At 38.3% G+C, this 11,801-nt stretch overlaps 1 protein-coding gene across 1 annotated transcript; it reads left to right on the forward strand.

The window, feature by feature from the left end:
• The first annotated feature begins 8,267 nt into the window (after nucleotides 1-8,267).
• LOC117702345 (vomeronasal type-1 receptor 51-like) lies at nucleotides 8,268-9,206 on the forward strand. The gene has a single exon (XM_034493545.1). The coding sequence runs from the start codon at nucleotides 8,274-8,276 to the stop codon at nucleotides 9,204-9,206; it is 933 nt and encodes a 310-aa protein (XP_034349436.1). The 5' UTR covers nucleotides 8,268-8,273.
• The last annotated feature ends 2,595 nt before the right edge of the window (nucleotides 9,207-11,801 follow it).

Raw genomic sequence — 11,801 nt, forward strand, 5'->3', positions numbered from 1 at the left:
AGACAGAAATAATTCCCCATGTTTAACAGTGAAGAGCCCTGGCTACTTTTTGAGGGATTCCAGTTCCTAGCACCTATGTAGGGGTTGTCAAACATCTGTGACTCTAGCTCTGGATGATACACTACCTGATTCTAATCTAAATCAGGTTCAAAACAAGCATGCTGTAAACATACATATACATATACATATACATATACATATACATATACATATACATATACATATACATATACATATATATATGAAAATGCTCATAAAATTTTAAAAATCAGTTTTTAAATACTGAGGGAAATGAAAATTCAGCAAGGTTGATTCACCCATCCAGAGTTATAGAGCAAGTCATTTAGGATCTTGAATGTATCTCTTTATCCAAGAGGAGTCTGTTACTCCAGACAGCAGTGGCTTCATAAAGCAAAGGGCAGGGGTCAATCACTACCTCCTCTGCCAGGCCAACACCTTTGCCACACCAGCCCCCATGTTCATTTAGAGAACCTGGTGACAAGTGGATGGCAGTGGCCTGTGCAGGAGATTAGGACAGAAGCCCAGCACACTTAGGGGAGGGATGGGCAAGGGATGAACATTTCCAGTGCCCTCCATGCTGTGGGCTTCCTCTTCCCCAGCTGAGCTATGCCTGTTGTATGAGCATTAAAATGCTCATGAAGCCACTGTGCAGCATTCAGACTTCCCCTTGGCATGAGTTGGGTATTTATTAAATGGGTGCCTTCTCTTTCCTCTGAAGGTTGCTCTCCCCTAGGTATCTTTTATAGAATCTTAGATATTAGATATTTTAGTCTTTAGTTTTTTACATATGTTTAGTTTTTTAAGTCTCCAGTTCTCTCTGGAAATAGCTAATTCCAGCTAGCTACTTGGGAAGACAAATCCAGTTCAGGGTTGGCCTGGGGCACAGTTAGGTTCAAGCTGTCTATGATTACACAGCCCCAGAACTCCCAAAACATCCTTTATTCTGTATTTTCTTTAAATCTGTTTTCACTGTTTAGTAAAAGATGAAAATCTGAAAGTCATAGGGCACAGAACCAAGATTTCTTGGATAAAGGTTCTCCCTGTGTTGAAGGACACAGGAAGAAGCAGCCTGTCACCCACTTTGTAGATTTACTCAGAAACATGGAAGCTCAAGAAGGCACCAGAGATCCCACAGTTAAGCAGGTGAATTATGCAGTAGAAGTTTAATTTCCACTCATTTTGCATGAGGGGAAAATTATCAAGTTGAACTGACTAGATTGTGTCCTGATCTAACTTACAGGAGTGCCAAGGAAGCTCAGTGAAAAGTTTGGGCCCAGGTCTCCCAGGATGGTTGTCATCCAACAGAGTAGAGTCAACAGGTAAAATGTTCCAGTGGGATCCCAAATGTCCCTGCTCTCCAGTGCAAACTTGTTACTAGCAGTCACTAAATTATGCAATGCTTTAAAAACTCTCTTCACCTAAGCCTATGCAGGATCTCCTCAGGCTCAGATTCCACTTGCTTCTGCCACTTCCATCTGTGTAAGGTTCTAAAAATATTTAATTTTTATAAGATATCTGTTAATTTTAATTTCAATTTATTTTTCTGAATTAATTACCAGATTTATTTTATTATCTGTTAACTGTGTGGTGTAATTTCCAGAGGATTTCAGAAGTGATCCTTTGTCTGCATTTTGAAACATAGTGAGTGATGTTCTATCTTTAAATTTAAACAAATATACTTAATTTTGCTTTTGTTGATTATGTACTGTAAAAGGAATAGCGTTGATATACTGGCTTCCATAGTGTGAATACTTAGAAGTTCTTAGAGCTTTGGAAAAAAGTGGGTTATGTGTTCAATTTCACCTAACAGAGGGCTCCTTGCTGATTCTTATTGACTAGAATAGTCTTAAGAGCCTTTCCATTCCCTGGTTAACTTGACAAATCATGTCATCCCTTAGCCTCTCTCTGCCTGGTAGGAGTGGTCACCTGAATCACTGTGGTAATGAGGTCAGAGGACACAGATTGTTAATAAACAGTGAACCTATTTCTGATGGACACAATATTTTGTCCATTAATCATTTTTATGTTCTAGTCATTGAATTAATATCCCTTATAATTTTCTGATACTAGAAATGCACAACAGATGCAGTGGGAGCCAGGTCAGAGCTGCTGAGCAGCAAAGCCCAGCCTCTCAGGAGTCATCAATGGGTGATGAGGAAAGCAGGTCATGCTGCAGCACTGACTGTGTGGGGTCCATCTCAATGGCTGGGGTCTGTGCCATGTTGTTCTTCTGAGGTATCCATTCCTGCTGTTTCTGGAGGCTTATTTAGAAATACCAGGTAACATTCCTACTGGCAGATGAGCCTGAAGACTCAGCCATAAGGTTAAGATAAAAAAAAAAAAAAACACAAACAATTCTTACATTGTCTTTCAGAAAGAGCTGTCATCCATCAGCCCAAGGGCTCTTCATGGTTTGCCCATCACATTCCCATAGTTCATTTATTTCAGGGATCTCTAGAAACAGTGACATCATTTGCAGAGTGATGAGTTTACCTTTTTTTGGTGTCCAGCCATTTCTCTCTAGTGTCTTTCTAGGTTAAATCTTAAGATTGGACTAAAGGTAGACATCCTGACTGAGTTACCTCACCCTCAAGCTGTTGACCAGTGTCACCTACCAAACCTCTCTAGTTGATGATCCTATAGGTCATGGTTGTTCATGATTTAGGTAACTGAGGAATAACACAAAGGCTAACGTCAGGGCTTTCTTGATTCAGGCTGTAGAGGGAGTTTCCATTTTTCCACACTGAGCAGCCACAGCCTTCACAATCTACTTTAATTGAAGACTGCTGAAATTCTACTTTGTCATTTCTTGTTCCACACATGATTCCTTTCCTCATCTGGCCAAATGCCTTCCTTTCCTTTTCCCCAGTGTAGCCTCTTCTAATGGGACCTGTTTCAGAAATCAGTGACCTTTCTTGGTGCTGGGAACACTATATTCAGAATTTCATGTCTCTTGAAAGTAGCCTGTTTTGTTACAATGTGCATAATGCAATCACAGCACATGGTACAGTAGATTATCCCAGGCCTGTCACAGCTTGCTATCTCCTGCCCACTCTTTAGATGAGTGTTCCTTAATTCTGCAGATCAGAGAGTGTGGGTCCTCTCTCCTGGTCTCCTAATGTATTCTCAGCCAGGAAGGTGTGAACTGCTGAGGCTCAGCTTTGAAAGACAGACTAGAGAATTCCTTGTGGCTTCTATATGAGGAGAGTTCATATACACCAAAGTATTTTCTTGTAGCTGCCTGCAGCCACGGACCAACTGAGTTCACCTGACAGGGAGGCTGGAAATGAAGAAAGGGATAGAATGAGGGTAAGAGAAACATGGAGCCAAGACAAAGTTCACTGATCAAAGCTTGATGTTTAATGTTCAGCTCTCAATTTAAAGGGAAAGCCCCACCAAATCCCTTCTTGTTTCAGTCAGATATGAGTGGGGGAACCAATTATTTGACATTGCTGGATATCTCAAAGGAAGGTCAAGGGGCAGTTATTCTTCTAATTTTCTGTAGCAGGCTGTACGTGCAACAGAGGTGGGTAACTCCACCTAGGTCCTATTATTTGGTCTATTGTGGTAAACAAGGTCTTTCAGGCCTGCTCAATGCTGAGGAAAGGGCACATTTTCTGTAGAGATTATACAACTGTCTAGAATCTGCATGCCTTACTGATTTTTGCTGTTGTTTGATTTTTCGAGACTGGTTTCTCTGTAGCCCTGGATGTTCTGGAACTCACTCTGTAGACCAGTTTGGCCTTGAACTTGAACATCCACAAACCTCTGACTTTGAAGTACAGGAATTAAGGCACCACTGCTTAGCACTTATACTTATTATATAATACTATATAGACTCATATGGTCCAGGAAATTCAGAGATAGCAAATTGACTAGAGAAATGTCGTCTATGTCTTTCCTGGTAAGATGGTGTTTGTGATAACTGCAATCATATCACTGTAAGTTTTTCTTTGCTACTGTGGAATTCTACCTCCAGAAAGATAAGGTTTCACAATGCCTTTAAAGCCAGAATCTCGGAAGCCATGATGTTGAGAATACCACTGAGGAGTCACAGCCTCTGTGCTTGTCTGACTTTCCTACAAGCTTCAGGTTTGCAGGGCTGAAATGGTTTCTGAAATGACCCTGACACTAGCACAGCCTGCACCTGCTCTGCAGAGCTGATAGCACACTGCCTGGGCACTGTGACAGGGAAATTGATGTGTTTGCTCATAAATATAAAGTTCTGTTTTGTTTCTTTTCTCTTTTCTTTGTTTCTGTTTCTCATTCCCTTTCTTCTTTTATTTACTCTTTACTTTTCTGATTACTTCAGTGTAGTTATATAAAATGCACATCTCTATAAACACCATGAGAGAAAGCATATTAGAATTCTTGAACTTCTTAATCGCTAGTGCCAACATGCATATGATGCCAGCCACTACTTTAAACTCTAAAAATGTTTCCCTTCCATGAAAAGAAGTGTATAAAACAGGCTCCTGCTGCTCATTTCACACAGATTACAAAATGACATCCAGAGCTCATGGTGACATACGTCTTATAAAGCAACTGCCATTTTCCTTGATCATTGGGACACAGAACTATCTCTTTCTCCCCACTACTGTGTTCTGATTCTTGTGTCTGGAACTTGGAAAACAAAGCTGTAAGTTTCATAAAGAACTTCACAATACAATGGGAATAATTAAGCACCATCCATTTATCATATACATATATGTTATATTCTATAATATATTATTATATAACCTATCTAGAACACATGATCCATAATCTTATAGAAAATTAACCTTTTCTAATGATGCTAAAGAATTTTTATTTCAGAAAATTAGATTTGTTAAATGTGTTCACCAATTACCTGCCTCAGGTCTAAGGCCTTAATCAGTGCCCCATACTTGTAAATTTGATCCTCTATACCTCTTGTTAATATCTTTTATTAAAATATCATATGCTCTAAATAAGTTCAAAAAGTTTCACTTACTACCTTGACTTTCAATTATAAATTTTAACTCTGTAACAGGATTTTTTTTAAAAAAAATTACATGCCCCATATACTTGCCGTCTGTGCTACATTGTTTCACGTTAACTTGACACAAGCTAGAGTTATTTTCGAAGAGGAAACCTCAACTGAGAAAACACAGCCACCAGACTAGCTCATTGGCAAGCACCTGATTCATTTCCTTGATTGATGATTGATTTGATATGGTAGGGTCCAGCTCACTGTGGACATTTCCACACCTGGGATGGTAGTCCTAGGTACCATGAAATTGTGGATTGAGCAAGTTATAAGAAGAAATGTGGAAAACAACACTACTCCATGGCTTCTTGATTAATTCTTGACTCCAGCCTCCTGTCTTGAATTCTGTCCCCAGATTCCCTGGATGAAAAACTAGAAGCTGTATGGTAAAATAATTCCTGTCTCCCCAACCTGCTTTTCATCATGGTATTTTATCACAGCAACAAAAGGCCTAACCAGGACACAAACTGATACTAGGGTATGGGGTGTTCCTGTGACAGATCTGACCATGTGTTTTGGAAGACAGTGAAAAGACTTGGAACTTTGGGCTATAAAATACACAGAATGCTGATATCTTAGTGGATTATTCAGTGTGGTCTTAGAATATAACACTGAGACCAGTGCATGTGATGGAGGCTTGTTTTTATCAAGTTCCAGAGTCCCTTTAAGGGACTTTGAGAGTCCCTTAAAGATTGTACAAGGGTCATTCATATTTTAAGTTAAGAACCACTAAAGTGAAACATTTGCCTTGCTGAAACAATTAAAAATTTTATGTTTTCTTGGGCTCAGCACACAGAAACAATTGTCCAGATATTACTGAGGTGGCATCTTATACGTGCAACAAATTTGGTAGCTTAAGAGTCTCTCAGGTGGCACTTGTTCTGAAGGCATGAAGGGATCAAAAAGGACACTCTGGCTTGATACCTTATGGCAGGGTTAGAATCGATGAAAAGAGCCAAGGAGAGGCTACCAATGAAGCTTCAGCCCAGTTGAAGTGCATATCCAAGCTATCTGAGATGTCAGTATCTCAGAATATCTACCAAAAACAGCAGCAGCTGCTGTGAGGTGCAGCCAATGTGAGTGTAGGAGACAAGCTGTGTGTGCTATGGATGGGTTTCCCAGCACCAGTTTCTCCTCCACCCAGGGAGGAGCCCAGAGGATGGTTAGTGAGTCCTGGAATGCTGACACACTTTAACACTGTTCAACTTTGTTGAATTTCACTGTGACTATGTCCTGGTTCTTCTTTTTGGGAATAAGAAAATATTTTAAGATATTTGTTTTCCAGGGGCTTATAATTAAGAGACTTTAAAATTTTAAAGGGATTTTGGAGTTTTATGGAGACTTCAGAGTTTTGCAGAATATATGCATTTTAGAAAAACTTTGAAAATATTAGAGAAAATAGGTTAGAGACTGAAAATTTTGGAGAGGCTTTGCATGTTGAAAGAGGATTGAAGATTTAAAGAAGGTTGAACTTTTAGAATGTGGAACTTTTATATTGTGATGTTTATAATGGTATGATATATGGAGAACAAGAAAATGAGAGAGACATGGTTATTGTTCAGCAGTGTTGTTTTTGTGTGTCAACGTGAAGAGGGGTCACCTTGCCCACTGTTTTGGTTTGTTTGTTTCTTTGACACTAAGTAAATCATTTGGGAAGAGGAAAGGAAACTTCAGTTCAGATAAACCTCCCACCAGATTGACATGTGGGCATATTTGTAGCAAATTTTCTTAAATGGTGATCTATGTGAGAGGACCCAGCTTAGTGTGAGTGTAAACTCTACACTGGTAAATACTTAAGAATACAGACCGGGAAATCCATGAAGCAAAAAGCCACTAAACAGCACTCTACCAGGACTGTGCATTCACTTCCTGCCTATAAGTATCTGCCTTAACTTCTTCCCACAACAACACCAGATGATGAATTATTAGCAGTAACCTGAAATGAAAATGTTCCTCCCAAGGTGGGTTTGTCCATGGTGTTTCAATAAATCAGTGTCTAATCAAGAAACTGCAACAATTCAACAAAATATACAGGATATTGATGAATATAAACCTGTAGTTGTCATATCAGGAATCTAGAGAATTATCAAACCTCAATTATGAAAGGGAGAGACTGTAGACACCTATAGAGCCTCTCTTTCAAGACTGAGTTGGAATAACCCCAACTATTTTAATTGTAGTTCTATTTCCTTCTGACTTCACACCCTGAAGGAAGACATGGAGTATGCTCCTGCTGACACTTGTCCACTTTGCTTGTCTCTTGGAGGATGTTCTAGATTTAGAGTAGAAACATGTAAGATGCACTTAGAGTATCACAGAAAGACTGAATAGTACATGAGAGTTCTTTTGAAAGGACTCTGCTCCAATGTTCTACTGTTTTTTATTTTTTAATCTTTTATTGTCTATTTCTGGCAGGAATGTAGCTGACCAGTCACTAGGAATTGCCTTAACTCTGCCAGACCACAAACATAAGGCACTGCATGAAAGAACCAGCAGGCAAAATATACAGAGACCATCTTGTGCTGGAACACTGCCATGTTTTGGTGTGTAAACAGCATGTTCTTATATAACTAGTGCCAGCCTGACACAGGCACATGGCTGTGTATATGTTCAGGAAGAGGTTACTGGAGCCCAGCCAGAGTGTTCAAGATCACAGTTGGAGAAATGGCAGATTGTAAGTGGAAAAAAAACCTTCTGGATTCAAAGATTATAATTCTCAACATTAGCTATTTAAATATATTAAGAAAATTGGTTTTAAAAATAGAGTAAAAATAACCCCAAATAGAATAACTGCATACCCAATCCATGAGACCTATTTCATTGGGAAGGACTGGTTTCTTTCACAAAATCCTTTTCATTCAAACTCACCCAAAATAGTAAAACTCTGCTGTAATGTTCCTAACAATTGAGATGTTGTACAGGAAAAACATTAAGATGATATATCTGCTTCAAGAAAACCCACACATGCTAAACAGAAAAGACATAATCTATGTTGTGTGCAGAATTTAATGTTGAAGGAGCTCATACACTGAAACAGCCACCATGGAACACAGTACCCAGTCATGGCTCAGCTTAGGACAGGTGAGATGATCTGTGGGTGTGAGGTGGAGCTGAGGTCTTCAGTGGAATAAAGGTGTATGGGCCACTGTGTTTTTCTGAAGGTAGAAGAGTGATCTGGGAGTGATGCTTTTGGTTTTGTTCAGTAGGAGGCATTGTTCCACATTTTTTTCAGCTTCTTAGAAATATGAATAACATCATCCTCCATACTGATTCTAACATAAGGAACACCTTTTTCTTTGAGATTGGCATTGGGATTTCAGCCAACAGCTTCCTTCTTCTATTCTACATCTTCAAGTTCACTCGTGGGCACAGGACCAGACTCACGGACCTGCCTATTGGCCTCTTGTCCCTAACCCACGTACTGATGCTACTGGTCATGGCATTTATAGCCACAGACATTTTCATTTATTGGAGGGGATGGGATGATATCATATGTAAATTCATTGTCTACCTGCACAGAATTTTGAGGGGTTTCTCTCTTTGTACCACCAGCCTGTTGAGTGTCCTCCAGACCATCATTCTCAGTCCCAGAAGCTCCTGTTTAGCAAAGTTCAAGCACAAATCTCCCCATCACATCTCATGTGCCATTCTTTTGCTGAGTATCATTTATATGTTAATTAGCAGTCACCTCTTGGTATCAATCACTGCCATCTCCAATTTGACCACAAATGACTTTATTTATGTTACTCAGTCCTGCTCAATTCTACCCTTGAGTTACCACATGCAAAGCATGTTATCTACTCTGCTGGCCATCAGGGATGTCTTTCTTCTTAGTCTCATGGTCCTCTCGACTTGGTACATGGTTGCTCTCTTGTGCAGGCACAGGAAAAAGGCCCAACATCTACAGGGTACCAACCTTTCCCCAAAAGCATCCCCAGAGCAAAGGGCCACCCAGACCATTCTGATGCTCATGAGCTTCTTTGTGCTGATGTCTATCCTCGACAGCATCGTCTCCTGCTTAAGAACTATGTTCCTGAATGATCCAACATCTTACTCTATCCAACTCTTTGTGGTACACATATATGCCACAGTCAGCCCTTTTGTGTTTATGAGCACTGAAAAGCACATAGTTAACTTTTTGAAGTCCATGTGTAATAAATGTTTGTGTCTCCACTGACTGGCAAGATACTTTAAGAGGAGCCAATGTGCTGGAATCAGAACTGTCAATCATGGCATGCTGTCTATGTGCTTTGCCAGATGTGAAATATAAAATTGTTTTTCTGTTAAAATGATTTTCTTTAACCAACAGGATGGTAAACATGTAACAGAAGACTAAACCACAAATCCTTCAAGATATGACAAGTATGTTTTTCATTTTATTTTATTTTTATTTTATTTCTAAATGAGTGTGTAAGGGAACCCTGTTAGGTAGTTCTTGCCCATCTTGGTCTTAAATATCCTCCACTGTAAGTATGTAAATACTTCAAACACATTTTGATATTTAAATTTTCTGTTATATGTATTTGACAAATAAAGATTTCTTGCCATAAGTAGTGGTATGACCCAGAAAGAAAGAAAATTGGAAAATAGTTTCCAAAGCAGAATTATGTGCAAAAGGCACACAGTGACTTGTACAGTAATACTAAGAATAACAGGTTTTAAAATTACCAGGATTAAAAATGCAAACAACACCTTAAAATTAACAGAACATATGTCCAAAACACGGCCTCTGTATGGCGTGTTATAGTGTTCAATCCTTAAGCGCAAGGCATTCCAGCACAAGGTACTGTGGGATAGAGCTTTAACAACATTAGTATTGTCAGCCATGGTCTTTCTTTCATGACATGGTTCTCACGGTGGACCAGTCATTGTTTGGTCATTCCAAAGTGAGAGTAAATTCTGACTAAGTCTTTGTACACATCAAATTAAGTCAGAGTTATCCAGGGAGAAAGAAGCCCACAGTCATTTGTTACTTGGAAAAGAGATTCACCAAAGTCCACCCTCATCCTGGAAGCTGCTGTCCTGTGCTACAATGAATAAAACAGAAACCAAGAGAAGAATGCAAAGAATCATTCATGAAACAAAGAATTGTTTCTTGGAAAACATCAACAAGGTAGAAAAACCCTTATACAAACTAACTAAAAGGCAGAGTCCTAATTAACAAAATAAGTGGGGAAAGAGGGTACATTACAAACAAAACAAGGAAATCCAAAGAATTATGTCATCATATTTCAAAAATCTGTACTCTGCAAAATTGAAATCTTTAAAGAAATGGACACTTTTCTTAATAGATGCCACTTACAAAAGTTAATCCAAGATCAGATAAAAAATTTAAATGGACCTATAACCACTAAGGAAATAGAAGCAGTCATTAAAAGCCCAAGGACAGAAGGTTTTAGCACAGAATTCGACTAGACTGTAAAAGAGCTAATAGCAATACTTCTCAAATTATTCCATAAGATAGAAACAAAGGGAACATTGCCAAATTCATTGTATATGGTCATAGTCACCCTAATAACCAAACCATAAAATGTCTCAACCAAGAGACAAATTTCTCTCATGAACGTTGATTGAAAAATTCTCAGTAAAATACACCAAACCAAATTCTAGAAGACATCAAAATGATGGTCCACCATGATCAAGTCAACATGATCACCAGAGACTCAAGAATGGTTTCAAAAAATGAAAATCTATGAATGTAATCTACTATGTGAATAAACAGAAAGGAAAACAAACCACAAATATATTATTAGATGCAGAAAACCTTTTCATTAAATACAACACTTTTTCATGATAAAAGACTTGGGAAGGTCAGAGATAAAAGGCACATACCTAAACGTAATATAGAGCAAGCCAATATCAAACATCAAATTAAATGTAGAGAAACATAAAGCAATTGCACTAAAATCTGGAACAAGACAAGGCTGGTCACTCTCTTTATGCCTATTCAATATAGTGCCTCAATTTCTACCTACAGCAGTAATACAGCTAAAGAAGATTAAGGAGGTGCAAATCAAAATAAAGAAGTTAAAGTATCATTATTTGCAGATGATATGATAGTATACATACGTGACCCCAAATCTTCAACAAGGAAACCCCTGTATCTGATAAACACATTCAGTAATGTGTCTAAATACAAGATTAACAAAAAAGAATCAGTAGTCCTCCTACATAGAAATAATAAACAGGCTGAAAAAGAAGTCAGAGAAAAAATACCCTCCAAAATAGCCACACATTATATAAACTATTTTGCAGTAACTCTAACCAAGCAAGTGAAATATCTGTATGACAATAATTTAACATCGTTGGAGAAAGAAATTGAGGAAGATATCAAAAGATGGAAATATCTTTCATGGATCAGTAGGATTAACACAGTAAAATGGCCATTCTAATGAAAATCAATCTACATAGTCATGGCAATACCCATAAAAATTCAAACAGAACACTTTAAAGACCTTGAAAGTACTATAATAAGCTTCATGTTTACAAACAAAAACAAGCAAACAAACTAACAAAACCCAGATAGCTAAAACAATCCTCTATAATAGAAAAGAACTTCTGGAGGTAGCACCAACTCAGATGTCAAGCTTTACTACAGAGCTATAGTAATAAAATATCCACCTAGTATTTGGATAAAAAACAGACAAGTTTATCAATGTTATTGAATAAAGACCCAGATGTAAATCCAAAAACACATGAAAAACTAATTTTTCATAAAGAAACCAGACCTATACAATGCGGGGGCAAGCATCTTTCAACAAATATTGCTGGA

This window comes from Arvicanthis niloticus, unplaced genomic scaffold (genome assembly GCF_011762505.2).
Source record: "Arvicanthis niloticus isolate mArvNil1 unplaced genomic scaffold, mArvNil1.pat.X pat_scaffold_713_arrow_ctg1, whole genome shotgun sequence".
In the NCBI taxonomy this organism is placed as follows: domain Eukaryota; kingdom Metazoa; phylum Chordata; class Mammalia; order Rodentia; family Muridae; genus Arvicanthis; species Arvicanthis niloticus.

Coding starts and splice junctions, on each gene's coding strand:
- LOC117702345 (XM_034493545.1), top strand. CDS start 8,274: ATGAATAACATCATCCTCCATACTGATTCTAACATAAGGAACACCTTT.